At 39.5% G+C, this 26,123-nt stretch overlaps 1 protein-coding gene across 2 annotated transcripts in view; it reads right to left on the bottom strand.

Annotated features, from left to right (window-relative positions):
• Window positions 1–22,489, bottom strand: part of LOC130906790 (oocyte zinc finger protein XlCOF6.1-like) — a 37,064-nt gene extending 14,575 nt beyond the window's left edge. The window contains exons 1-2 of one of the 2 annotated variants that reach the window (XM_057821418.1): window positions 22,166–22,489; window positions 3,670–4,074 (exon numbers count right to left, since the gene is read on the bottom strand). In XM_057821418.1, coding sequence (XP_057677401.1) covers window positions 3,670–4,074; window positions 22,166–22,172 — 412 coding nt within the window. In that variant the 5' untranslated portion in view covers window positions 22,173–22,489. The remainder of the gene's footprint in view (window positions 1–3,669; window positions 4,075–22,165) is intronic. The other variant, XM_057821419.1, reaches the window with a different exon arrangement.
• Window positions 22,490–26,123: the final 3,634 nt, after the last annotated feature.

Genomic DNA, 26,123 nt, shown 5'->3' with positions numbered 1-26,123 from the left:
TAAATATTGCCATTTGTTCTCATTAAGCCCAAACATCTAAAAAATGTCATTTTTCACCTAAATCAAGAAAAAAATTGCTTTCAAATAATGTTTTGAACCATACATATTCTTGAATAAAGAACATTTCTGACAAGTTTTTTTTAAGGATTATGTATAATAATTTATTGCTTAAAATAAGGCTGTTAAGATTATTTTCAGCTGGCTATTTTTCTTCAAGAAATCTGAGTGAAATATACTTGAAGTGCTGGCAGTTGATTTCATTTATTTCCAATAGATGTACACTGAAAAGGGAATTTAACTAGTTTTAAGGAGTTGTGTTTTTGCTGTGTAGTAATGTTATACGTTAGGAATGGCTTACTTTTAAAGCCATTTTTGTGCAACTTATGTATTTACTCTAACTAATTGTTGCCAAAAGTTTACCATTACACAATGTCAGACAATCTGTCTTTATTTAGATGTTGGAATTTACTACTTGTTCACATTTGATGTTGGAAAAAACACAATAATATTTTTGCACAGTAATATTTTCTCTTGTGTATACTTTAAAATTTTACATATATCTTTTAATAAGATTATCGGCTTGACATTATCGTTTATCGGTTGGAACGAGGAGGAAATTATCGGTTATCGGTATCGGCTGAAAAATGCATTATCGTGCATCACTAGTCCGAAGTTTCTTCAAAAAGCCCCAAAACGACGATGGTGTTGATAAAAGAGGTGAAAATAAGAGTGTGGCCGCAGAGCGCGGATTCAGCCTCCAGAACAACATCAAAACGGCCATGAGAAGTCGTCTGTCCGAGGCAAAAGTCCAAAACCTCATGACAATAGCCTCTGCAGCAATCCCACTTGAGACATTTGATTATGCACAAGCGGGCACGCAATTCAAGTCCATGCGCACCAGGAGGAGGGTGTGATACTGCGTTCAGGCCACAGCAGGTGAAATGTTAATTTCATTGTTCCATATGTAGCCTACCTACTGGGGCCACAGTCAGCTGTTTTTGTCACTCCGGAGAAAAAGTTACATATTCATCTGCTTGATGTGTGATGGCACGGTGTGGATTCTCTGTTAAGCTTGTTCGAACAGAATATTAATTAAAAATGAATGAAAACTAGATACTATTGAATGAATATGTCATTATCATCATTTTAAAAATTTAATTGACGGGTAAAAATAGATTATGACCGGATTTTTATGACCCTGTCAGTCAAAATGACAGACAACGAAAAAGTCTAGCGCAACCTCTGGTACTTATGTACTGTATGTTGAATGTATATATTCGTCCGAGTTTTATTCATTTTTTTCTTAATGCATTGCCAAAATGTATATGATCGGGAAAAATTATCGGGAATGATTGGAATTGAATCGGGAGCAAAAAAACACGATCGGAACAACCCTACTGGTGTGTAACAAGCTAAACGATGACTGACACATTCGATGTAGAGTTACAAAGCTCCTCTGGCAAGGTCAAAGCTACAAAACCTGTCACTCAACGTTCCTTTGATTGCAGAGCTAACAAGCTTCTCTGGCAAGCTAGAAAACCTGTCAATCATTGTTAACTTTAAGTAGCCAACTCCAGGACACTGCTGACTAAAGGGCAGTTTACATGGCAACTCTGCGACACCAAGACGCATTGACTTTGTGGAGTGGTGTCGGCGAAGACGGAAGGCAAAGACGCAAACCTTGGAATCCTGCCTCCAAAGTGGAATGATTCGATTGCGGGGGCTTTCTCTGCATCCATATCAATGGAAAGCTCCCGCGCTGATAACGTCAGCACTCGCACACATCACATTGTGTGTGCCAGCGGTTCTACTAAACATTAAAAACAGAAAATGGCAGAACGTCTGCTTTAATTTACTGTTTTAATCTTATTTTCAATTTAAATATGTTGCATGTTTTCATTTTTGTGCCTTTTGTAGCAAAAGAAAAATGCCATTGCTTGAAGTGGGCGGGCATGTTGTCTTCCGGGCTGAGGAGGTTGTCGGGGTCAAAGTGCATCATTCACTGTCGCCTTGTAAATCTGCACTGCCCCCTAGGGCCTGGCATAAATACTACATCGTTTTGATGCGGAATTGCGACATTGGTCGGATGGAGACGGAACCATACAGATGCAAACATGAAATTTTTCGTATTCTCAGAGAGTCACCATGTAAACGGCCCCTAAGAAAAGCAGCAGGGGGAAGAGTGAGACGCTGTACGAGCACGAAGCAGAAAAACATAAATATCTATATAGATATTTTAGGGCTGTCAAACGATTAAAATTTTTAATCGGGTTAATCACAGCTTAAAAATTAATTAATCGTAATTAAGCGCAATTCAAACCATCTATAAAATATGCCATATTTTTCTGTAAATTATTGTTGGAATGGAAAGACACAAGACGGATATATACATTCAACATACTGTACATAAGTACTGTATTTGTTTATTATAACAATAAATCAACAAGATGGCATTAACATTAATAACATTCTGTTAAAGCGATCCATGGATGGAAAGACTTGTAGTTCTTAAAAGATAAATGTTGGTACAAGTTATAGAAATTTTATATTAAAACCCCTCTTAATGTTTTCGTTTTAATAAAATTTGTAAAACTTTCAATCAAAAAATAAACTAGTAGCTCGCCATTGTTGATGTCAATAATTACACAGTGGTGCTGAAACCCATAAAATCAGTTGCACCCAAGCGCCAGCAGAGGGCGACAAAACGCCAAAAAACACAAGTAACAAGTGCACATGACACTGTGCTGTCATTTTAATCTGTTTGAGCCGGGCATGTGCGTTAAATGCGTCAAATATTTTAACGTGATTAATTAAAAAAATTAATTACCGCCCGTTAACGCGATAATTTTGACAGCCCTAATATATATATATTTAAAAACGTCTTTGTCACCCGATTCCGATCTTCTGAAAAACGGCACGATCGGCACGATTCCCTCCACCCCAAAAAAGATATTTTAAACTTTCCAATCATGTATCACACATGCACGTTGACATTTTTTAAATTTGGCTAAATTGAAATACATCTCGCTGACGATAGCACCAGCATATTAGTAACTAATTTAGATGTTCAATGTATTTCTAGTTGTTGTTTGTGTATGTGTTTCTTTTCCTTCTTCTCTTGTATTTCTTTTCTTCTGTCCCCCCATAATCCCTTCCTGTTCGCTGCTTTGTCATAATAAAAAGGTATTTTGAATGATCACAATGGGAGTATGTCAGACTCTCAATGTGAAACATTAAAACTGTTCAGAATCTGGGCACTTAGACTTCCATTCTCTGTGTCAAACAGCTGAACAGGACAGGTTTAAAAATAAAAAATAAAAAAAATAAATACATTTGGCTAAATTGGCTGTCTCGGAACGGAACTTCAAGCCACCTGAGTGTTTTCCGCCATGTGCTTGTCTTTCACACAATCACGGTGCACATACTTGTTCTGCAGACAATCACTCTACACTCGCTTCCATTCCATAAGTCTACACATACGTGTGTTGCACCTTAAACTCGCGCTGATGTGCCCATGTCAAAATGAGTCAGTCGTATCGTCAAACAACAAGAATTGGACACACTATCGCAGAAAGACTAATCGGCTTGAACGAAAGCCACCAAATGACAATTCCGGCTTCTTCAGAAAGAGTCCCGCTCTCCCCTAAAGGTGAGTAACGTGATACTCACAGAACAGCGAGTGTGATGTGAAGTCGTCACTATCTGATGGTCGAGCGACCAGCTTGTCTGCTTGGAAACCTTCTTTTGAACTGCTGCTGGCACTCAGAGGCTCCACCCCTCTGCTGGCCTCACTCGGACCTCCATCTTCTACCTTCAAGGGCTTACCAGTCCACCTGGGGATGTCCACCACCTCCACTTTAACATACGGAGGGTCCTCCTCCTCCATTTTAAGGGGATGGAGTTGCTGCTTCTCCTCAATGTGGGGGTCCTCCACTTTAATGAAATACTCCTCCTGCTCCTCTTTAATGTGGATGAATTCTTCCTCCACCTTCTTGATGTATATCAACTCTTCCTCCTCCTCTTCTTTCACGTGAGCAGACTCCTGGCGTTCAGGACGATGTGCTTGACTGACATCTGCAAGAGAAAGACCATAATCACACATGGGCCCAATTTTATCTCTTCATTTGCCATACTCTGTCCCCAAAATATTTACTGTTTCAGAAAATATTCCTCCGTGATGATTTTGTATTTATTTGTATCCTGTTGTCAGCCACTACGACACAATGTAATTCAAACTGCTTGACATTATATTTTAATAACTAAGACATCAACATAAGTAGGGACGTCCCAATTGCATATTTTTGCACCCGAGTACGAGTCACCTGTTTTTTAAAATCTGCCAATACAGAGTCCCGATCCGACACCGAAAAAAAGTTTTTTTTTAACAAAAGTTCCAAGTTCCATGTTACTGTCCCACCATGCTGTCTTCATATTGTGAATTATTTATGAACAATAATAACGTAGAAAAATTCTTCTCTTTACGAAATGCTTCATTGAGTGAGTCCACTCACGCTGCAGAGAATAGCTTCTCACTGACACAATGAGTTGCCGCAGCACACTTATGCAAGTTTAAACATGATTGACAGATTTGTGCCTTTGATTGTTGAGGTCCCAAGCTTATCTGGCAAGAGCAAAGCTACAAACCTGTCAATCATCGTTAACGTTCAGTACCAAATGCAAGGTGACAGTTTTGCTGGTTAAACTAAGTTATGCCGTTTTAAGGTGTGTTAAATTCTTGTTCATGTGCCCTTTTGATTTATTGAGCACCTGCCCATCCCTTGGTGTCTGCACAGCCCTGGTCGTTGTAAATGTATGGAGGAAGTCGGCGTGATGTCACGATGACGTCACCTCGCTTAGCAACGTGTCGCCATTTTGAGAAGGGGGGCACGCTCAGGTAAACATTCCGTAGACAAACGTCTGAAATTCATATATTTCAGGTGTGTTTTGCGTCTTTTCTTTTTTCATAAAAACGTCTTAAACATGGCTTACTATTATCACAAGTCACTACCGACGGACGCGAGGAGGCGATACAATTTAAAATCACCGTGTATTGGCTTGCAAATCTGCCCATACAAAGTCGCAGCTGAAAGCTGGATGAACAATCCAAAGGAATGACCTGCACTGGAGTTCAGAAACATCTACAACTACCTCAAAGTCACCCGGTAAATTGACCTTTATCAATTCTTGGCATTTTTTGTTTTTAAACAAATGAAAATAAATGGGAAGGTTTTTCAATTAATTTTTATTTCAGGGTTATTTAGCAGAGAAGCCATGGAAAACTACTAATCCTTGGAGGCACATTCATTTTTTACACCCGGTTTTGTTCAGATAGATATACTTAAATATCTGCAGAAATGTGAGGGGTGTATTTACTTTTGTGATACACTATATATATGTATATATGTATGTATATACACTCACCGGCCACTTTATTAGGTACACCATGCTAGTAACAGGTTGGACCCCCTTTTGCCTTCAGAACTGCCTCAATTCTTCGTGGCATAGATTCAACAAGGTGCTGGAAGCATTCATCAGAGAGTTTGGTCCATATTGACATGATGGCATCACACAGATGGTGATTTGAGTGACTTTGAATGTGGCATGGTTGTTGGTGGCAGAAGGGCTGGTCTGAGTATTTCAGAAACTGCTGATCTACTGGGATTTTCACGCACAACCATCTCTAGGGTTTACAGAGAATGGTCCGAAAAAGAAAAAATATCCAGTGAGCGGCTGTTCTGTGGGCGGGAATGCCTTGTTGATGCCAGAGGTCAGAGGAGAATGGCCAGACTGGTTCGAGCTGATAGAAAGGCAACAGTGACTCAAATAACCACCCGTTACAACCAAGGTAGGCAGAAGAGCATCTCTGAACGCACAGTACGTCGAACTTTGAGGCAGATGGGCTACAGCAGCAGAAGACCACGCCGGGTGCCACTCCTTACAGCTAGGAACAGGAAACTGAGTCTACAATTTGCACAAGCGCATCAAAATTGGACAATAGAAGATTGGAAAAACGTTGCCTGCTCTGATGAGTCTCGATTTCTGCTGCGACATTCGGATGGTAGGGTCAGAATTTGGCGTCAACAACATGAAAGCATGGATCCATCCTGCCTTGTATCAACGGTTTTAAGCTGGTGGTGTTGGTGTAATGGTGTGGGGAATATTTTCTTGGCACTCTTTGGGCCCCTTGGTACCAATTGAGCATCGTTGGAACGCCGCAGCCTGAGTATTGTTGCTGACCATGTCCATCCCTTTACGACCACAATGTACCCAACTTCTGATGGCTACTTTCAGCAAGAAAATGCGCCATGTCATAATGCTGGAATCATCTCAGACTGGTTTCTTGAACATGACAATGAATTCACTGTACTCAAATGGCCTCCACAGTCACCAGATCTCAATCCAATAGAGCATCTTTGGGATGTGGTGGAACGGGAGATTCACATCATGGGTGTGCAGCCGACAAATCTGCACCAACTGTGTGATGCCATCATGTCAATATGGACCAAACTCTCCGAGGAATGCTTCCAGCACCTTGTTGAATCTATGCCACAAAGAATTGAGGCAGTTCTGAAGGCAAAAGGGGGTCCACAACCCGTTACTACCATGGTGTACCTAATAAAGTGGTCAGTGAGTGTATATCTTAAGAGCTTCTGTGCGGCGTTCATGGCGGGTCACAGATGAGCCTCATCACACCTGGGTGGCTGTGAAAGAAAATGGGACTGTGGTCACAGCTCATTGCACGTGCATGGCAGGGTAAGTATCAGTGAAAAAAATTCACATCAAAATCTTATTTATAGTGAATATTAGAGCTGAAACGAATACTCGAGTTTAAATACTGATCCGAGTAATTTTATTCACCTCAAGGAATCGTTTAATTTTGCCAGCTTTAAGCGTCACGTTTTGCCCAGACTACTTTTAATGCGGGACAACCCGCTGACGTCACGTGCGTAGAGGAAGAAGCAATAAACTTACTGCAGCCGACAGCCGCTACAAACTACGCTGACGTTGCTAAAAACTACGCCCGCATGATGCTACTGTGGTAGCAGGTAATGTCCGAGGCGTCGCAGAGATATAGTCTGCATTTAGCACTAGATGCGAAATGACAGACTCGGCCGCGTCTGGGCAGCGTTAGTAAACAGCCACCATCTTTAAGCAGTAGACTTCTCAGCGCTAATAAATGCAGTATAGAGGAAGTCAGATATCCGGGCATTTAACCCTTGGGCGTTATTTTATCTTGACTAAATTCTTGTGATTTTGTCCAAAAAATGGCTTTTCCTTTGAAGTGTGATAACTAAGTCATTTCTGAATATTTTTTCACTTTCAGCCACTCAAAATGTTCAGTGGCATCAGACCTATCTACACATATAAGGTTTTTTATTTTTTTTATTTTTTTCAATGCCCCCTATGGACAATAATAGCAGCATTATCTGAATAGCAAAACTAACTATGCTGTATATATAAAAAAAACAAAAGTCTAATTTGAATATTCCATATCACATAGTTAGAGGCTTGAATAAGTCGTTAAGTCATAACAACCGATTTTTTTATGCATGCCCAGTTTTTACACATTTGCAGTTTTCTCATTTACACTAAACTCTTGTGATTTTGTCCAAAAAATGGCTTTTCCTTTGAAGTGTGATAACTAAGTCATTTCTGAATATTTTTTCACTTTCAGCCACTCAAAATGTTCAGTGGCATCAGACCTATCTACACATATAAGGTTTTTTATTTTTTTATTTTTCAATGCCCCCTATGGACAATAATAGCAGCATTATCCGAATAGCAAAACTAACTATGCTGTATATATATAAAAAACAAAAGTCTAATTTGAATATTCCATATCACATAGTTAGAGGCTTGAATAAGTCGTTAAGTCATAACAACCGATTTTTTTATGCATGCCCAGTTTTTACACATTTGCCGTTTTCTCATTTACACTAAACTCTTGTGATTTTGCCCAAAAAATGGCTTTTCCTTTGAAGTGTGATAACTAAGTCATTTCTGCATATTTTTTCACTTTCAACCACTCAAAATCTTCAGTGGCATCAGACCTATCTACACATATATAGTTTTTTAATTTTTTTTATTTTTTAATGCCCCCTATGGACAATAATAGCAGCATTATCCTAATAGCAAAACTAACTATGCTATATATATATATATATATATATATATATATATATATATATATATATATATATATATATATATAAAAAAAACAAAAGTCTAATTTGAATATTCCATATCACATAGTTAGAGGCTTGAATAAGTCCACAAGTCGTAACAACCAATTTTTTTATGCACACCCACTTTTTACACAATTGCAGTTTTCTCATTTACATTCAACTTTTGTGATTTTGTCCAAAAAATGGCTTTTCCTTTGAAGTGTGATAACTAAGTTATTTCTGAATATTTTTTCACTTTCAACCTTTCACAATGTTCAGTGGCATCAGACCTATCTAAACATATAGTTTTTTTGTTTTTTGTTTTGGCCCCCTATGGACAATAATAGCAGCATTATCCTAATAGTAAAACTAACTATGCTATATAGGCTATATATAAATCAAACTAAAATATTTTATATTACATAATTACATCATTGGATAAGTAAAAGTCGTAACAATAGATTTTTTTTTTTAGAACAAGACTGTGACAACGTGACAATAACTGATTTGATGATAGAATTTATGTTAACAATTTTACAAAACATACATACAATATAACAGTTAACATAATACCAACATACACAATTCATGATGTGCACTTTGAGATTTGTTGTTCAAATGTAAAGTGCGTTATAAATAAAATGTATTATTTTTTTATTATTATGTTCGAAGCCCGAAGTGGCTTTGTGCAAAGGCCACATTGTTTGCGCTTGGACGGGGGTCCAGCTCGCTGCTCAACCAAGCCTTCGGCAGAAGGCGGTGGTTCCCGTTTTAGGACTTCTGGCCGAATTAGAGCCTTGCCAAGTTCCTCAAGAAATAGTCGGCGCTTGTAGCTTTTCTTCACGTTCCACTCAGGGTAGATCTCCGTGAACAGCACAAACGAGGGTCGATCTCCGTGAACAGCACAAACGCGCTGCATGACGAAATGTCCGGCATGTGAAAAAACTCACACGTTGGCCACCTGAGTGCGCGCCGGCGGCAGGAGTATGTGCCACAGGCCTGCAAAGCACAAGCGCACACAACAATAACAGCTTTGATCTTTGATCAGCTTTTACAAGACAAACCTTGATATGCAAAACATTTGCTTACTCACTCTCGTCATTACCTCGATCGCCGTCATTTTCGTCATGCGCCTGAACGTGGTCATGTGCCCCCGCCTTCTGCTCCCCGCTTTCATCTCGTTATGTTGTCAACTATTTCCTAATCCTCGTCATCAAAGCCGTCCTCCTCCGGCATCGAAAGTCCGGAAGAATTTGTTCAATGTCTTCTGGGCTCTCCAAAGAAGCGTCCGAACAAAGGTCGTCGTCGTCGGAATCAGGATTTTCTAACACCATTCGAATCGTGTCCTGCGGTGAAATACTTCTCGCCGCCATCGATCACAGTTGTGTTGGAAGAAATGCAAAATGGTGATCCTCGCGAGAACAGAGACTCCCAAAATGCCCAGAACCAATGAGAGTAAAGAAATTCAAACACCCGACCAATAAAAGTTGAAATTCAAACGACAACAATAAACACGTGGTTTTTTGTTTTGGTTTTTTTGCATTTCCGGGAAGTACCTTTTTATTGTCTTGTGCAAACGTGCAAAATTGCAAATACGCATGCCCAAATAGACTGAAAGTGAGCTCAGACAACATTGACACAATTTTTTTGGTAAAGCCAACCGTCTTTATTGCATTAATTTTTGACCGATCTGAAGCTAGCTTCGCAAGCAAATTCATGTATTGGCCTATGGCTCCATCTAGTGACTTCTGGGTGTCAACACAAAAAAATTTTTATCTGCATGTTTTTGACTCGCCAAAGAAGCGATTGCATCAATAATCACGGAAAATGCATTATAAAACATCAGGTTTACAGCATATTAAAAATCATGATTTATAATGGGAGTCAATGAGCCAAAAAATGGCAAAATAACAAGAGTTTAGTGCAAATCTTCCCAGCCTGTTTGCAATAAGTTAGAAATTGCCGGATGGTGCCATTTCGAACTTCAACATGATTTAGTATCCTGCAGGAAATATCAGCTCCCTAGTGTATTTTTTCATATGCTTTTTTTCCTTTTAAACACAGAAAAAAACGAAAAAAGCCAAAAAATGGACAAATAACACCCAGGGGACGTCACCAGCCACAACAAAGCGTCGCCAAATTGAAAATGGGGCAAAAGACGAGTCACAAGCAGTTGCTCTGTCGTGCATTGTAATACAAACGCGTTGAACTTTCATCTTATTTGCGGTCTTTTTTCCGTCAAAATGATTAAAAGTTGCTGTGTTGCATGTTGTCACACAAGGAAGAGTTTTTCATTCAAAAGTTGCTGTGTTGCATGTTGTCACACAAGGAAGAGTTTTTCATTCTTCCTCGTGAGAAAAAAAGGAGAAACAAATGGCTGACAGCAAATAATCAAGGAACAGTAAAAGAAGACGATTCCGTGGACTATTTTCGTCTGTGGGAGCCTAAATCCAGGCACATTTATGTTTGCAGCCGACATTTTATTACTGGTGAGTTTAATCGATTATTTTTTGCCCCAATTATCTGCTAGGATTCAATAGACTAGGCAGTGGTTATTATTACCGTAACCTGCAACTCGCAAAGCGTTATTTTTCTTTTGCCGTGAACTGCTCTGATTAGTCAATCAGTATAGTATTGGCCTGGTGGGAATTGGTTATTTTTCCGTGACGTGTTCACGGCTAAATAACGCTTGGAGGCAAATTACCGGTTACGGCAGAAATAATCACTTCGTATATACTACCAATTTTCTCAGTTCCACAGAGTACATATTCCACGTAATTGATAAAGGTCAACTTACTGGGTGATTTTATAAGGTAGATGTTTCCGAACTCCACTGCAGGCCATTCCTTTGTTTATCCAGCTATCAGCTGCGACATTATATGGGCAAATTTGCAAGCCAATACACGGTCATTTTAAATTGTATCGCCTCCTCGCGTCTGTCGGCAGTGACTCGTGATAATAGTAAGCCATGTTTAAGACGTTTTTATGAAAAAAGACGCAAAACTCATCTGAATTATATAAATTTCAGATGTTTGTCTACGGAATGTTAAGCTGTACGTTCCCCTTTCGCAAAATGGCGACACGTTGCTAAGCGAGGTGACGTCATCGTGACATCACGCCGAATTCCTCCATAACGTTACTGTCACTCGCTCACGTAATGTTAGCCCTTCGGAGGGCTAGGTTTCTATTAATTATGACCACTCTCGATGCGTGGCTAACGTGTTTTACATACAGGCTTTATTTAATCTGTAAAAACACAGCGCTGTAGAGTGATGAGGTTGTAAAATTAAAACATAATAAAGCTGTCAGTTTTAGCTCAGTAGTCATTGCTGAATAAAACACCAAGTAGCACTGGTCCCTAATGTGCTCCAATACAGCAGGTATCATACATTTATTTTGAACACTGCAAAAACTCATAGTCCTATCAGTACTTGCAGTTTAGACTAACTTTAAACTTTTGACTAGAACTTAAAAATAGCTTGACACAAATGGAAATTCAATTGAAACACGTGGGAAAAACACGTAGCTTTCAAGGGATGTGTGTTATCAAGCGTAATTACATTTTTAGGTAAGAAAAATGTTTTATTTTTTAAGATGTAGAAGTTTTTTGAGTGAAAGCAGTGAATTCTTTTTTCTAGTCACATCTGAGATGCAATTGTTGGCTGTCAAAAATGTACATCGAAAATAAAGACATCGAGTGAAAATGGTTTAATATTGGATTAAATGTCTTTTTTTCTCATGTATATTGATAATTGCTCTTTACCAAAAAAAAAAAAAAGTTTTATCTGATTAATCGATAGAATTTTTAATCAATTACTCAATTACTAAAATATTTGATAGCTGCAGCCCTAGTGAATATACTTTGTTTATAATCCCCTGTATGTTTGCAGCCTAGGTGAGACGTGCAGCCATGTCAGTGCCCTGCTTTTCAAGATTGAAGCTGCAGTTTGACTGGGCTACACTTCCTTGGCATGCACTGATGTGCCATGTAGATGGAATGACTGCTTCATAAAAAAAGTAGGGCTGTCAAAATTATCGCGTTAACGCGCGGTAATTAATTTTTTAAATTAATCACGTTAAAATATTTAACACAATTAACGCACATGTCCCGCTCAGACAGTATTCTGCCTTTTGGTAAGTTTTACAGCAGGCTTTTTGTGCTGTCTAACAGCGAACTCTTGTGGTCGCTTTGCGACATGGTTTATTTTTTTTCTTGCCAGTTCAATATGGCTGCACGACGTCTCGGGCTGACGCCTACGTTGTGCTTATATGATCTTTGGACAAGATTTGTCCGTAAGTATGGTTGTTGTAAAGAATGTACATATTAAGTTAGTAAGCGAAATGTTCTATTTTTTGTATGAGACGCTTTTTGTTTATGTTTAGTGAACCTGTATAGCGTGCTAAGCTAACGTTGTTGCTAATGCAATGCTTGTGTACTTTTTTTTGTTGTAGTTTTACGACGGTCTAAAGAGGACAATGGTTTGAGGCTATTTTATTAATAAATCAGATGAAAAAGGGAGAAGTCTGATTATTAAGGCGTCGTTCACTAGCTGTCTAGCTTTGGAAAAAGTAGACGCTTCGGAGTGAGGACAGCATAAACAGATTTAAATGACAGTAGAGTGAAATGCCCGCTACAGTCCTTATGTACCGTATGTTGAATGTACAGTGGGGAGAACAAGTATTTTATACACTGCCAATGGGAAAACCCATTGGCAGTGTATCAAATACTTGTTCTCCCCACTGTATATATCCATCTTGTGTCTTATCTTTCCATTCCAACAATTTATTTTACAGAATATATATATAATTTACAGAAAAATATGGCATATTTTATAGATGGTTTGAATTGCGATTAATTGCGATTAATTACGATTAATTAATTTTTAAGCTGTAATTAACTTGATTAAAAATTTTAATCGGTTGACAGCCCTAAAAAAAAGTCAATGCAAGGCCCATTTCAGAGATCAAGTTCTACAAGGACTCGGTGAAGGGAAAAAATTCTGTAAAAAAACAAAAAGATTTGCCTTGGACCTCCTAATGTGGAACACCAGCAAGAATTTTTGAGGGAATTGGCCTCTGTTGAGCCAAGGTCAGTTGGACTCAGTTGCTTTGCAAACTTCAATAGCCGTTTTTTGAGCCGGACACCATTACAGCCAAGCACACAAATCCCTAAACCCATTTGTGAGTTGTATGCTTCTTCCAACTTTTAGAGTGTTAAGCTAACTCAACCTCAAGTTGACTGTTTAAATGCAGCGACTGTGGCTCAGGCTGCTACTCTGGCATGGCACGAGCAGAGAGTTGGCCGTGTCACAGCCTCAACTGCCCACAGTGTTCTCCACACATCATTATTAAACCCATCGCCGAGTATTATTGATAAAGTGTGTGGTCTGAAGGGCGAAGACCTCAAGGTGCCAGCTGTGCTGTGGGGAAGAAAACATGAACAAACAGCAATGCAACTGTATCACTACCTACGTACTGGACAGGGAGATGCTCCTGATATCACCAAAGGCAGGGGTGTCCAAACTTTTTGCAAAGGGGGCCAGATTTGGTGTGGTAAAAATATGGGGGGCCGACCTTGGCTGAGGTTCTTTACGTACAACAACAGTATATTAAAACACATTTTAGCAAGCCATTCTGTTTCACATTTGCTTTTCTTATTATAATTTCAACAGTCTTAAGCATCTGTTTTGGTTCATTTGAGACATGAATATCACGTGCAGTTGAATATTCTCGAATCCTTTTTTTTTTTCTTAAACAGAAGTAATAGTATTTTTGAGTACAAATTACATAAGAAAAATTAATACAACAACATGGCAGTTCATTGTTCACAGAACTTAACAAAATATCAGACAAATGAGAAAGTAACCATCATGCAAGGCTCATTTGAAATATGACATAAGGATGGGGGATACCCAGGACTTGAACTTTATTTATTCATCTTTGTTGCTTCATTTGCTGTTTCTGATTGTGTATTATATTGCCTCTGCAAAGCCCTTTGAGACAACCTTGTTGTAATCCAGGGCTATACAAATAAAATTGAATTGAATCAGTAACTATAAATGTTAATTGAACTTTTAAAAGTTTATTCTGGAGTGAAAACTGATAACCTCTCTGAATTTATGACTGATATTGATTCTAACGAACAAAATCAATTCAGAGACTTACTGGAAATGACATATAACTGATCGTAAATGTCGAATGACTTGCCTGCATTAATGTGACGAGTGATATTGAGATCTGGACTCCAGCACAAAGGCCAGGTCTGGCTCAAAGGCAGTGGTATTGATGCGCAAGATGTCTCGCAAGTGAGTGTCCGTTAGCCGTGTCCTCACACCGCTCTTATTTAAGTTCATAACCGAGAATGTCTTCTCACACAAATACGTCGACCCAAACAAGCTGAGCATTTTCTTAGCAAATGCTCGAATCTCGAATTTTTTTATTGTCGCCAGTGTTTTCAGTAACGCGTTACTGAGTTACTAAGTAACACATTACTGTAATCTGATTACTTTCGTTCAGTAACGAGTAATCTAACGCGTTCAATTTTCGAAGCCAGTAATCTGATTAGAGTTTGTTTCCTTAGTGTCTGTTAGTTACTATTTTGTTTTTGCCCCATGATGTATGTAGAATAAAGAATACTGTAGTCATGTACGTAGAGAATCTGAATAGAAAATATTGCTCTTGAGTTTGGCAGTGACATCGGATGTCACGTTTTCTCATCGGGGGAAAAAAAACGGGTCACGTGTATTACCATGCTATGAGCGCTGTTGGCGGCCAACAAGGCTACCTCTCAGGATGCTAACAGTGGAAGACGTAGGAGAAGAACCACAAACGGCTGCATTTGCTTATTGGACATACAGCCATGACTTCACATTTCTCTCAAATAAAGATGACAAAAAATATCTCCATGCATCGCAAACTTTGCGCTGGCTCAAAAAGGCAGTCGACCGCTAATAACTCTACATCTAATTGAGGGAACCATTTGGAATTACATCACAACTCGACAAAAATCGAAACAAAGCAAACAGGTAACGAGGCAGCCAGCATTTTTACAGTTTGTAACCAGCCTTTACGTACGTTTTATAGTTATACTTTGTAACCATAGGCGGAGTGTGAATTTGTGTGTGTGTGTGTGTGTGTGGGGGGGGGGGGGCAAAAGAGCGAGTCAAAAGTTTGGATACGCCTCATCATTTGTGCGTTATATATATTTTCACAACTATAGTAAATTCTCACTGTAAATATCAAAACTATGAATGAACATGAGGAATTATGTACTTGAAAACAGGTTTTATATTCTACATTCTTCAAATATCCACCCTTGAGGTGTCTCCAAACTTTTGGCCTATACTACATGCATTATGAAATACTTTGTAGGATTCTTGTTCATTTGTTTTTGTTGATTGTTTAATTGCTTTACAACTTTTATAGACAACATTTTAACGGCTAGGTCTTTATCTTAAAGGGGAAGTTCAGAATTTTTGACATTAGGCTTAATCTTTGAGTTAGCAGTGGTTTAATTAGTAGTTGGAGTTGTTTTCAACAAATTCCGTGCAGTTTAGAGCTGTCCTGACTAGTCGACGTTGTCGACGCCATCGATGACGTAAATGCGTCGACGGGCAAAACATACCTTCGACGGGTAATGACGGGTTAAAAAAAAAAAATTTACATGCAGATAAAGTTTAGAATGGCGGGCTCTCGCGATGCAAGCGGTTGTTACTGGTACCCCCAAGGGGGCCGCTGTTACTTCAATGTGACCGGCATTGTCAGATTGAGCAAAGAGGAAGAAAGTGGGCGAGCGAGAGAGAGGGAGCGAGATCAGTGAGTTGGGAAAGCGCGCGGGTAGTGCGGAGTTCAGTGGCTGCATCTCCCACGTTTTTGTTTTGGTTAATAAAAGTATTCATAAAGAGCCATCCGACGCCTCTTGGTATTTTTATGCACACTGCCGCCTTCCTGAGGAGAAAATCGGACAAACCGACGACAACGAGCCAAGTGAATCGCCGGTTCACTCTTCACGACGGCGAAGAGTTGAAAACACCGCCAATTACCAAAAAGGGCAGAATTGGTGACACGTGAAAGTGGCATAAAGCCAAAAAAGCGGACCAGAATAGCCAGAGCCTGGAATTATTTCAAAGAAAATATGGAGGGTGCTACGTATGGTGAACTTATCTATTGGTCACCAAAGTTCTGTGTAGTGACACGTGTACATCGCAAGGACAATTTCATTGCCAGCATGATAGACAGAGTTGAGGCTTTTTGGAGGAAGCATGTCCACAGCAGACTCTTGGCCCCACAAGAAAAAGAGAACGTTAAGCCTGACACTTCACAAATGGACCAGACACTTTATTGTGTGTGCAAAACTACCTCAGAAGAAGGGCCTATGGTGGGATGTGACTCATGCAATAACTGGTTTCACCTGCCATGTTTGAAACTTAAAAGGCTGCCAGGCTGCCAAAAGCAAAGAGATGGTATTGTCGAGACTGCCGTAAAACAAAATGAGCTTGTCTACATTTTGGTGATTTTGTTTACATAGCATGTCAATATTTCTTTATGGTGTTTGCGTTTTTGTGTGTGTGTTCTACCTAATCTTTGTGCAATAACATTTTTACTTACATTATATCATGTTGTTTTATGTTCCATAGCAAATAATATTGAGACTGCCGTAAAAGAGAGCTTGTCTGCATTTTTGTGGTTTTGTTTACAAAGCATGTAGCGGTAAATATTTTTATGGTTTGCACTTTTTTTTTAAATGTACTTGTGTTCTACCTCATCTTTGTGCAATAAAACCTATACTTACATTATATCTTGTTTTATGTTCCATTTCAAATAAGACAAGTAATGATAACAATGGAGGTGCCATTTACTGTTCAAAAGCTTTATTCATTTAAATTTACAAAAAAACAACAAAAAAAAATTCTAAATTAAAAAATACAAATCAAAGCACATTTGCTGCAACAGTCAAAACAGATTCCAAACTATAAAAATACATTTGAACAGTTAAAAATCCAAAAATTAAATGAGATTTTGAGTAAGAAACTAATATTAAGAAAAAAAAATGCTGTGCGGTTAGTGGTTAACCTGTAATGCCCAAACTCACATACAATGAATACATCCCAATGATTCGCAAGATGATCTCAGCTTAATGATCATAATACACAATGCTGGGGCTCATGTTGCTCAAAATGGCACACACTCGCACAATCTTAACGCAGTTCGATAAAGTACAACCCAGCGCTTCATCTTTCAAACTCTGAACACAACAAATTAGCAGTGTACCTTTCAGAACACTAAATCTATTTTTCATGAGGCCAATAACACATTCGACATGTACCCTCACGGAGGAAATTTTCCTTGATATTTCTATTTCCCTGGCAGGCAGCTGTTTCTTACCCTTCGTAAACGCTGGAGTCAAAAGTTCACAGCTGCAACGAGTAGCAAAGTCCGCGTGAAGGGTAAACCCCCAGTCAGCAAGTATCTGGTCACCAGGCATGTGATACTTGGAATCAATAAAACCAGACTCGCGAACTATCTGCACATCAGAAGCCCTCCACCCCCAACAACTTGACAAAAATGTGACAGTTCCTAATGGGTTGCAAGCAACAAATACTTTAACAGTGCAATGTTTTTTGTAGCTATTGTAGCACAGAGCCCTGGCTAGCAGGTTCTTTGGCGACTCGATGAAGATCTCAAAACAGTCAATAATTGTGGTTAGTCTAGGAAATTTAGCACGGAAAACAGGTGGGTTGATGCGATGAATATTTTCCCTGTCAGGCCATTTAATCATGAAACCAAGGTTTTCATTCACCAAGTCTATCCAGCGCCAGAAATAATCAATAGCGGTCGTCTTGGGAAGTCCCTTCAAAAATGCAATTAGTTCAAATGACAAGTTGTGCCTCAGTTTCACCAAAGTTAAGAAGAGTTGTTCTTGCAGTGGTATACTTGATTTGTTTGTGCTCGTTGCCCACAAACTGGCATAAAAACATGAAGATTTTCATGAATGTGGCCCTCTTGATTCCTGTCATCATTTGGCATTTTTCATCATCTCCTTCCACAGACTTAGAAGACATATTTGTTTCTTTCAGGATCTTTTCAAGGTAAGCAACTCGCTGAAGAGCACTGTCCCGTTCTGCTCGCAAATTCTGGATTTCCTCATACAGCTGGGCTCGCTCAGTGCTCGACAATCGCTTGGACATTGGCGCATCAGCTACTGTCTTTTCTTGATCAAAAATATCATTTGTTGTTTCAACAATCATCTCGCTTTCTTGGCTCACAGTGCCGCTTGCACACTCCTTAGACACAGACTCACTAGTACAAGCTCAAGAATTTTCAAGATTTATGGCGACTCTGGCAGGTGATGAATCAGTTTCATCTTGAGGGGCGACTCTGGCAGTTGATGAATCCGTTTCATCTTGAGGAGCGACACTGGCAGGCGATGATTCCGTTTCATTTGAGGTTGAAGATGGGCAGGCTTTGAGTGATGCTCTTTGACGGCGCTTCAAGGGCTGACATCCGCCAGGAACTGTAATGCAGAAATAAAATAAAATTACTTCAAGATCCTGTATAACTTTCATGCATGATATAGTAATCGTGTACCTGTTTAAGATCTCCGTGATGCTCTCTCAAATCGTGCCACCTTACACCCAGAGCCAGTACTGGATTTATTTTCTTTCTTCTGAAAGATAGAGGGTACATAATCTGGGTGGTTCTCCATGTTGACCTTAGCACCTAGAATAAAAAAAAAAAAGGGACGATTTTTAATTGAGGACCACAACAATGACTTACAATAATACGTGGCATATGTACTGTGTGGAACTGAGAAAATTGGTAGTATATATGAAGTGATTATTTCTGCCGTAACCAGTAATTCGCCTCCACGCGTTATTTAGCCGCGAACACGTCACGGCAAAATAACCAATTCCCACCAGGCCAATAATATACCGATTGACTAATCAGAGCAGTTCACGGCAAAGGAAAAATAATGCTTTGCGGTTACGGTAATAATAACCACTGCCTTGTCTACTGAATCCTAGCAGCTAATTGGGGTTAAAAAAAAAAAATCCATCAAAGTTTACTCACCAGTAATAAAATGTCGGCTGCAAACGTAAATGTGCTTGGATTTAGGTTCCCACAGGTGAGAATAGTCCGCGGAACAGTCTTCTTTTACTTCTTTTCGATTAATTGCTTTCAGCCATTTGTTTCTCCTTTTCTTCTCACGAGGAAGAATGAAGAACTTCAAATGCGGCTCCGAAGTCTTCCTTGTGTGACAACCCGCAACACAGCAACTTTTAGTCATTCCGACGGAAAAAAGACCGCAAACAAGGCGAAAGTTCAACGCGTTTGTATAGGGAATGGGACGTACTACGTCATTGTTTGGACGCGCCTCCATGCTGGCAATATGATTCACTTCCGGGTCGGCAGACTCAATGCGGATTGTAACGTGTGGTCGTGCTAAGCTAACTCTTTCGGTGTTTTAGAAAGAAATTATGGGTGTGTATTGTTGTGTTACCGGGTGCAACAGCTTCTCCTACGACTAAAAAAAGGGCGAGGAAAACTGGACTCACTTTTCACCGTTTTCCTGCATGGAGGACCAAATATCAGATCGCGAAGGCACGACTGATGGCTGGATTGCAGCGGTTCGTCGGAAAAGCATTTCTTATGATCATATTTCTGCTGGAATGAGAGTATTCCCCTCATCTCTACTCTTGTAAGTTGAACGATTTATCCGTTTTGGTTTCAATACGGTTTTTTTTGTGTGTTTTTTTTTTACTGTTGTGTAAATCTGCCTCGGTAGCAATGCTAACCTACTCCTCCTCCCCTACCTGTTGTGTTACTAGGAAAACCTGCATATGAAATGCTGACAACACATCCCGATTGGTCACCATATCTCTTCTTGGGTTATTCTGAGGTCAAGCGCACCACATCGGAGCGTTATGAGAGGTTGGAAAGGCGAAGAGTGCACGCTGAAACTTCAGTTTGCTCTGCTCTTACAAACACGATCCCAAGTGTTGTTGTGAAAAGTCAATAAAATATGAATACCAAAACATGACTTGAACAACTTCTTGACAAACTGTAACTGCTTGTTGTTTACTTCAGGTCTTCATAATAAACAGGTGTAATAATTACAAAGTCAGGTGACTTAATTTTGTTATTCTATTTGGAATATGCATTGACAATTTTTGGACAGTGTTGTAGACAAGAACTGGGACTGATAAGTTGCAATAGATTTATTTCAAGTAATGCAATTTCTCCAATACGATATTTTAATTGACAGTTTAAAATCTTTAAATTAGTGCAAACAAGGCCCACCCTCTGACGGTGGCAGCAAATATTATATAATTATAAGTAATACACAAATACAAGATCACAATAAACGTGTCTTTGTCAAAGCAGTTTAAAACACTATTTACTGGCCTTGGGTAAATTGCCAGACAGGATAAATATGTGCTTTAAAGTTCTTGCATTTCCATTTTAAGTATTGCAAGTACTAGTCTCCAACACAGTATTTGAACTGACAGTTTAAAATCCTTTTAGTACAAAATGGCCCACACTCTGGCAGGGGGCAGCAAATATTATAATACATAATACATTATAAAAAGCTATATACTACATAAATACAAGATCACAACAAAACCTGTATTTTTTCAAAGCAGTTAAAAAACATCCAGTGGCCTTAGGTAAATAAAGGTGTAAAAATATGTACTTTACAGTTCTTGCATTTCTATTTTAGGTATTGCAACTTTTCCAACACTATTTGAATTGACAGTCTAAAGTCTCCATAAGTGCAAATAAGAATATTATAATTTAAAAATAATAATAGAATATATAAATTCAACATTACAATGAAACGTGTCTTTGTCAAAGTGGTTTAAAAAAAAAAAATAATAATAATACGTCACTGGCCATAGTTAAATAGCCAGGCAGAATAAATATGTGCATTACAGTTCTTGCATTTTCACAAGTTAAAAGCCCGCAGTTCATCGACGAGAAGGGCAGACCCAGATGGCGTCTGCAGCAGGGGCTTGTTTGAGTCCGACACAGGACAAATGGAACCACTCCATTGAACAAATTTTCTTTGTCAAATGATCCAAGAAGAGAGATGGTGACAAATCGGGATGTGTTGTCAGCAGGTTTACCTAGGAATACAACAGGTAGGTGAGTCGTAGTAGGCGAGCATTGCTACCGAGGCAGATTTACACAACGGTGTAAAAAAAGAAAAACGTATTGAAACCAAAAGTGGATAAATCGCTCAACTTACAAGAGTAGAGATGATAGGAACACACTCTCATTCCAGCAGAAATATGATCATAAGAAATGCTTTTCCGACGAACCGCTGCAATCCAGCCATCCGTCGTACCTTCGTGATCTGATATTTGGTCCTCCATGCAGGAAAACGGTGAAAAGTGAGTCCATTTTTCCTAACCCCTTTTTTTGTCGTAGGAGATGCTGTTGCACCCGGTAACGCAACAATAAGCACCCATATTTTCTTTCTAAAACACCGAAAGAGTTAGCTTAGCACTACCACACGTTACAATCCGCATTGACTCTGCCGAACCGGAAGTAAATCATATTGCCAGCATGGAGGCGCGTCCAAACAGTGACGTAGTACGTCCCATTCCCTATTACAATGCACGACAGAGCAACTGCTTGTGACTCGTCTTTTGCCCCCTTTTCAATATGGTGACGCTTTGTTGTGGCTGGTGACATCATTAATGCCCGGATGTCCGACTGCCTTTATTGATAGAGGTATGTGTCCAGCAACGATTATCGGACGATACCGAAAGGTCGTTTCTCCATTATTTGATTGGTAAATATGTAGAGTTGTTACATAAGAATAATTAATTTCAAGTACTTTACATCCCATTAAAATTAGTGAGAGACGACCAAAAACAGTAAAGATAGAAAACCACAAATTGGGTGACAGCACTACTAGTAGTCATATATTTTGTGTCTTTAAACATTCGAAATGTGATGTATAGTATTTGCGAGTCAAAAGTCAACTTACTCACCTGACATTTTGGGACTTGATTTTTGGTTGCTCGGCTCGGCTGTTGCTTCCAGGCGCGCAGTTTGCTCTCTTTGTTAGCGGCTAAACTAGCCTAAGCTAACCTTAGCAGGCCTCGAAGTTTCAACGTGCACCCAAACGACTCGAAGCAGAAGCGAGATTGAACGAAGTCTTGTCCGAAAATTTCCGTCACCTACCACGTCGTGGGTATATAAGGAGTGATGAAAAGTGGATTATCTTCAAAGCACCACTTTTACAAAGCAATCGGACGGCAACTCCAGCCACTCATAATGTGTTGTCTCACATCCTCTACGTCATGACGCATGACGCACACGTATAGACCCTACCCACGTGACGTCACAACTCCGCCCTCCTGACTGGTGCCGCAAATATACCCTACCCACCGACGTCACAAAACCACGTGCTCGCTGTGTGGTTCCGCCCACTTGTCCGTCATTTTGTCTCTGTATTAGCATTGTTTTCAATTGATCGAGGAATTTAAAATGCATTTCATGGAAGACCCGGTGCTTTCTGATGCCGTAAACTCACTGGATGTGTTGCATAAAAGGCGTTATGTGGAAAAGCTTCGTTCTATACAGTCGCCAGATCCATATTTGATGCCCAAATCGATGTTTTTCGACCCACTGTCTTCGCCCTGTCTGCCTGACATCTGCTACGCTGATATTTACAATTATCTTGTCCACACAAAATCAGCCAATTCTCACGAAAATTTGAAAAACTTCAAGAGCTTGGAGGCTTATAAATACTTAGTTGCTGGTTGGGTGAAACAGGTCCTCGTCCACGAAAATTCGGCAGGAATCTATCTTGTGCTTGGAAAGGTGAGTTACGAAATTTTCAATTCAAAATCTTTTGTTATTGCTAACATCCACTGTCAAGTCTAATGTATTTTATGTCGTTTGTCAATGGAGTTAAGGCTTTTAATGTTTATATGGTTTAGCGATAGCACTCTCACTACATACATACGTGTATGTTGTCGGCGATTAGCCTAGCAATGATCTTAATTGTGGTTATTTGTCAGCCCAAAACCCTCTAAGTATATCTTAAATGTATCTTACCGGATATAAAATGACTACTACGTAGTCTGTGGTGATTTTTTGGTGCCCAGTTTTCATGTCGAATTGCAGCCGTCCATTTCGCTCTCCTCTTTGGATCCCTGGGAATACGGTAAAACTTCAAGTCTCTCCTTCCATCTTCTCTGTTAGTGCAACCAACAGCCACACACGCCTTCACCATTTTGATTATTAATGTTAAGGAGCAGAAAAACACGCCATAAATAGGAGAAATGTACGTAGCCGTAACAGGTTAACGCTATGTTTTGACGGACAAGTGGGCGGTACCATTCAGGAGAGCGGAGTTGTGACGTCTCGTGGGTAGGGTCTATAGGGAATGGGATGTACTACGTCATTGTTTGGACGCGCCTCCATGCTGGCAATATGATTCACTTCCGGGCCGGCAGACTCAATGCGGATTGTAACGTGTGGTCGTGCTAAGCTAACTCTTTCGGTGTTTTAGAAAGAAATTATGGGTGTGTATTGTTGTGTTACCGGGTGCAACAGCTTTTCTACGACTAAAAAAAGGGCGAGGAAAACTGGACTCACTTTTCACCGTTTTCCTGCATTGAGGACCAAATATCAGATCACGAAGGCACAACGGATGGCTGGGGCGCAGCGGTTCGTTGGAAAAGCATTTCTCTTGATCATATTTCTGCTGGAATGAGAGTGTATTCCCCTCATCTCTACTCTTGTAAGTTGAACGATTTATCCGTTTTGGTTTCAATACGTTTTTTGTTTTGTTTTTTTTACTGTTGTGTAAATCTGCCTCGGTAGCAATGCTAACCTTCTCCTCCTCCTCACCTACCTGTTGTGTTACTAGGAAAACCTGCATATGAAATGCTGGCAACACATCCCGATTGGTCACCATATCTCTTCTTGGGTTATTCTGAGGTCAAGCGCACCACATCGGAGCGTTATGAGAGGTTGGAAAGGCGGAGAGTGCACGCTGAAACTTCAGTTTGCTCTGCTCTTACAAACACGATCCCAAGTGTTGTGAAAAGTCAATAAAATATGAATACCAAAACATGACTTAAACAACTTCTTGACAAACTGTAACTGCTTGTTGTTTACTTCAGGTCTTCATAATAAACAGGTGTAATAATTACAAAGTCAGGTGACTTAATTTTGTTATTCTATTTGGAATATGCATTGACAATTTTTGGACAGTGTTGTAGACAAGAACTGGGACTGATAAGTTGCAATAGATTTATTTCAAGTAATGCAATTTCTCCAATACGATATTTTAATTGACAGTTTAAAATCTTTAAATTAGTGCAAACAAGGCCCACCCTCTGACGGTGGCAGCAAATATTATATAATTATAAGTAATACACAAATACAAGATCACAATAAACGTGTCTTTGTCAAAGCAGTTTAAAACACTATTTACTGGCCTTGGGTAAATTGCCAGACAGGATAAATATGTGCTTTGAAGTTCTTGCATTTCCATTTTAAGTATTGCAAGTACTAGTCTCCAACACAGTATTTGAACTGACAGTTTAAAATCCTTTTAGTACAAAATGGCCCACACTCTGGCAGGGGGCAGCAAATATTATAATACATAATACATTATAATAAGCTATATACTATATAAATACAAGATCACAACAAAACCTGTATTTTTCAAAGCAGTTAAAAAACATCCAGTGGCCTTAGGTAAATAAAGGTGTATAAATATGTACTTTACAGTTCTTGCATTTCTATTTTAGGTATTGCAACTTTTCTAACACTATTTGAATTGACAGTGTAAAGTCTACATAAGTGCAAATAAGAATATTATAATTTAAAAATAATAATAGAATATATAAATTCAACATTGCAATGAAACGTGTCTTTGTCAAAGTGGTTAAAAAAAAAAAAAAAAACGTCACTGGCCATAGTTAAATAGCCAGGCAGAATAAATATGTGCATTAAAGTTCTTGCATTTTCACAAGTTAAAAGCCCGCAGTTCATCGATGAGAAGGGCAGACCCAGATGGCGTCTGCTGCAGGGGCTTGTCTGAGTCCGACACAGGACAAATGGAACCACTCCATTGAATAAATTTTCTTTGTCAAATGATCCAAGAAGAGAGATGGTGACCAATCGGGATGTGTTGTCAGTAGGTTTACCTAGGAACACAACAGGTAGGTGAGTCGTAGTAGGCGAGCATTGCTACCGAGGCAGATTTACACAACGGTGTAAAAAAACAAAAACGTATTGAAACCAAAAGTGGATAAAGCGTTCAACTTACAAGAGTAGAGATGACAGGAACACACTCTCATTCCAACAGAAATATGATCATAAATGCTTTTCCGACGAACCGCTGCAATCCACCCATCCGTCGTACCTTCGTGATCTGATATTTGGTCCTCCATGCAGGAAAACGGTGAAAAGTGAGTCCATTTTTCCTAACCCCTTTTTTTGTCGTAGGAGACGCTGTTGCACCCGGTAACGCAACAATAAGCACCCATATTTTCTTTCTAAAACACCGAAAGAGTTAGCTTAGCACTACCACATGTTACAATCCGCATTGACTCTGCCGGCCCGGAAGTGAATCATATTGCCAGCATGGAGGCGCGTCCAAACAATGACGTAGTACGTCCCATTCCCGGTTGTCCGTCAACACATCGTGTTTACCTGTTATGGCTACGTACATTCCTCCTATTTACGGCGTGTTTTTCTGCTCGTTAACATTAATAATCAAAATGGTGAAGGCGTGTGTGGCGGTCGGTTGCAATAACAGAGAAGATAGACGGAGAGACTTGAAGTTCTACCGGATTCCGAGAGACCCGGAGAGGAGAGAGCGAGATGGGCTGCTACAATTCGACGAGAAAACTGGGCTCCAAACGATTACCACAGATTATGTAGTAGTCATTTTATATCTGGTAAGATGCATTTTGTTATGATCCT

This window comes from Corythoichthys intestinalis, chromosome 18 (assembly GCF_030265065.1).
Source record: "Corythoichthys intestinalis isolate RoL2023-P3 chromosome 18, ASM3026506v1, whole genome shotgun sequence".
Taxonomy (NCBI): Eukaryota; Metazoa; Chordata; class Actinopteri; order Syngnathiformes; family Syngnathidae; genus Corythoichthys; species Corythoichthys intestinalis.
Note: the sequence above shows the minus strand (reverse complement) of the source record. Positions and strands in the feature narration are given on the sequence as shown.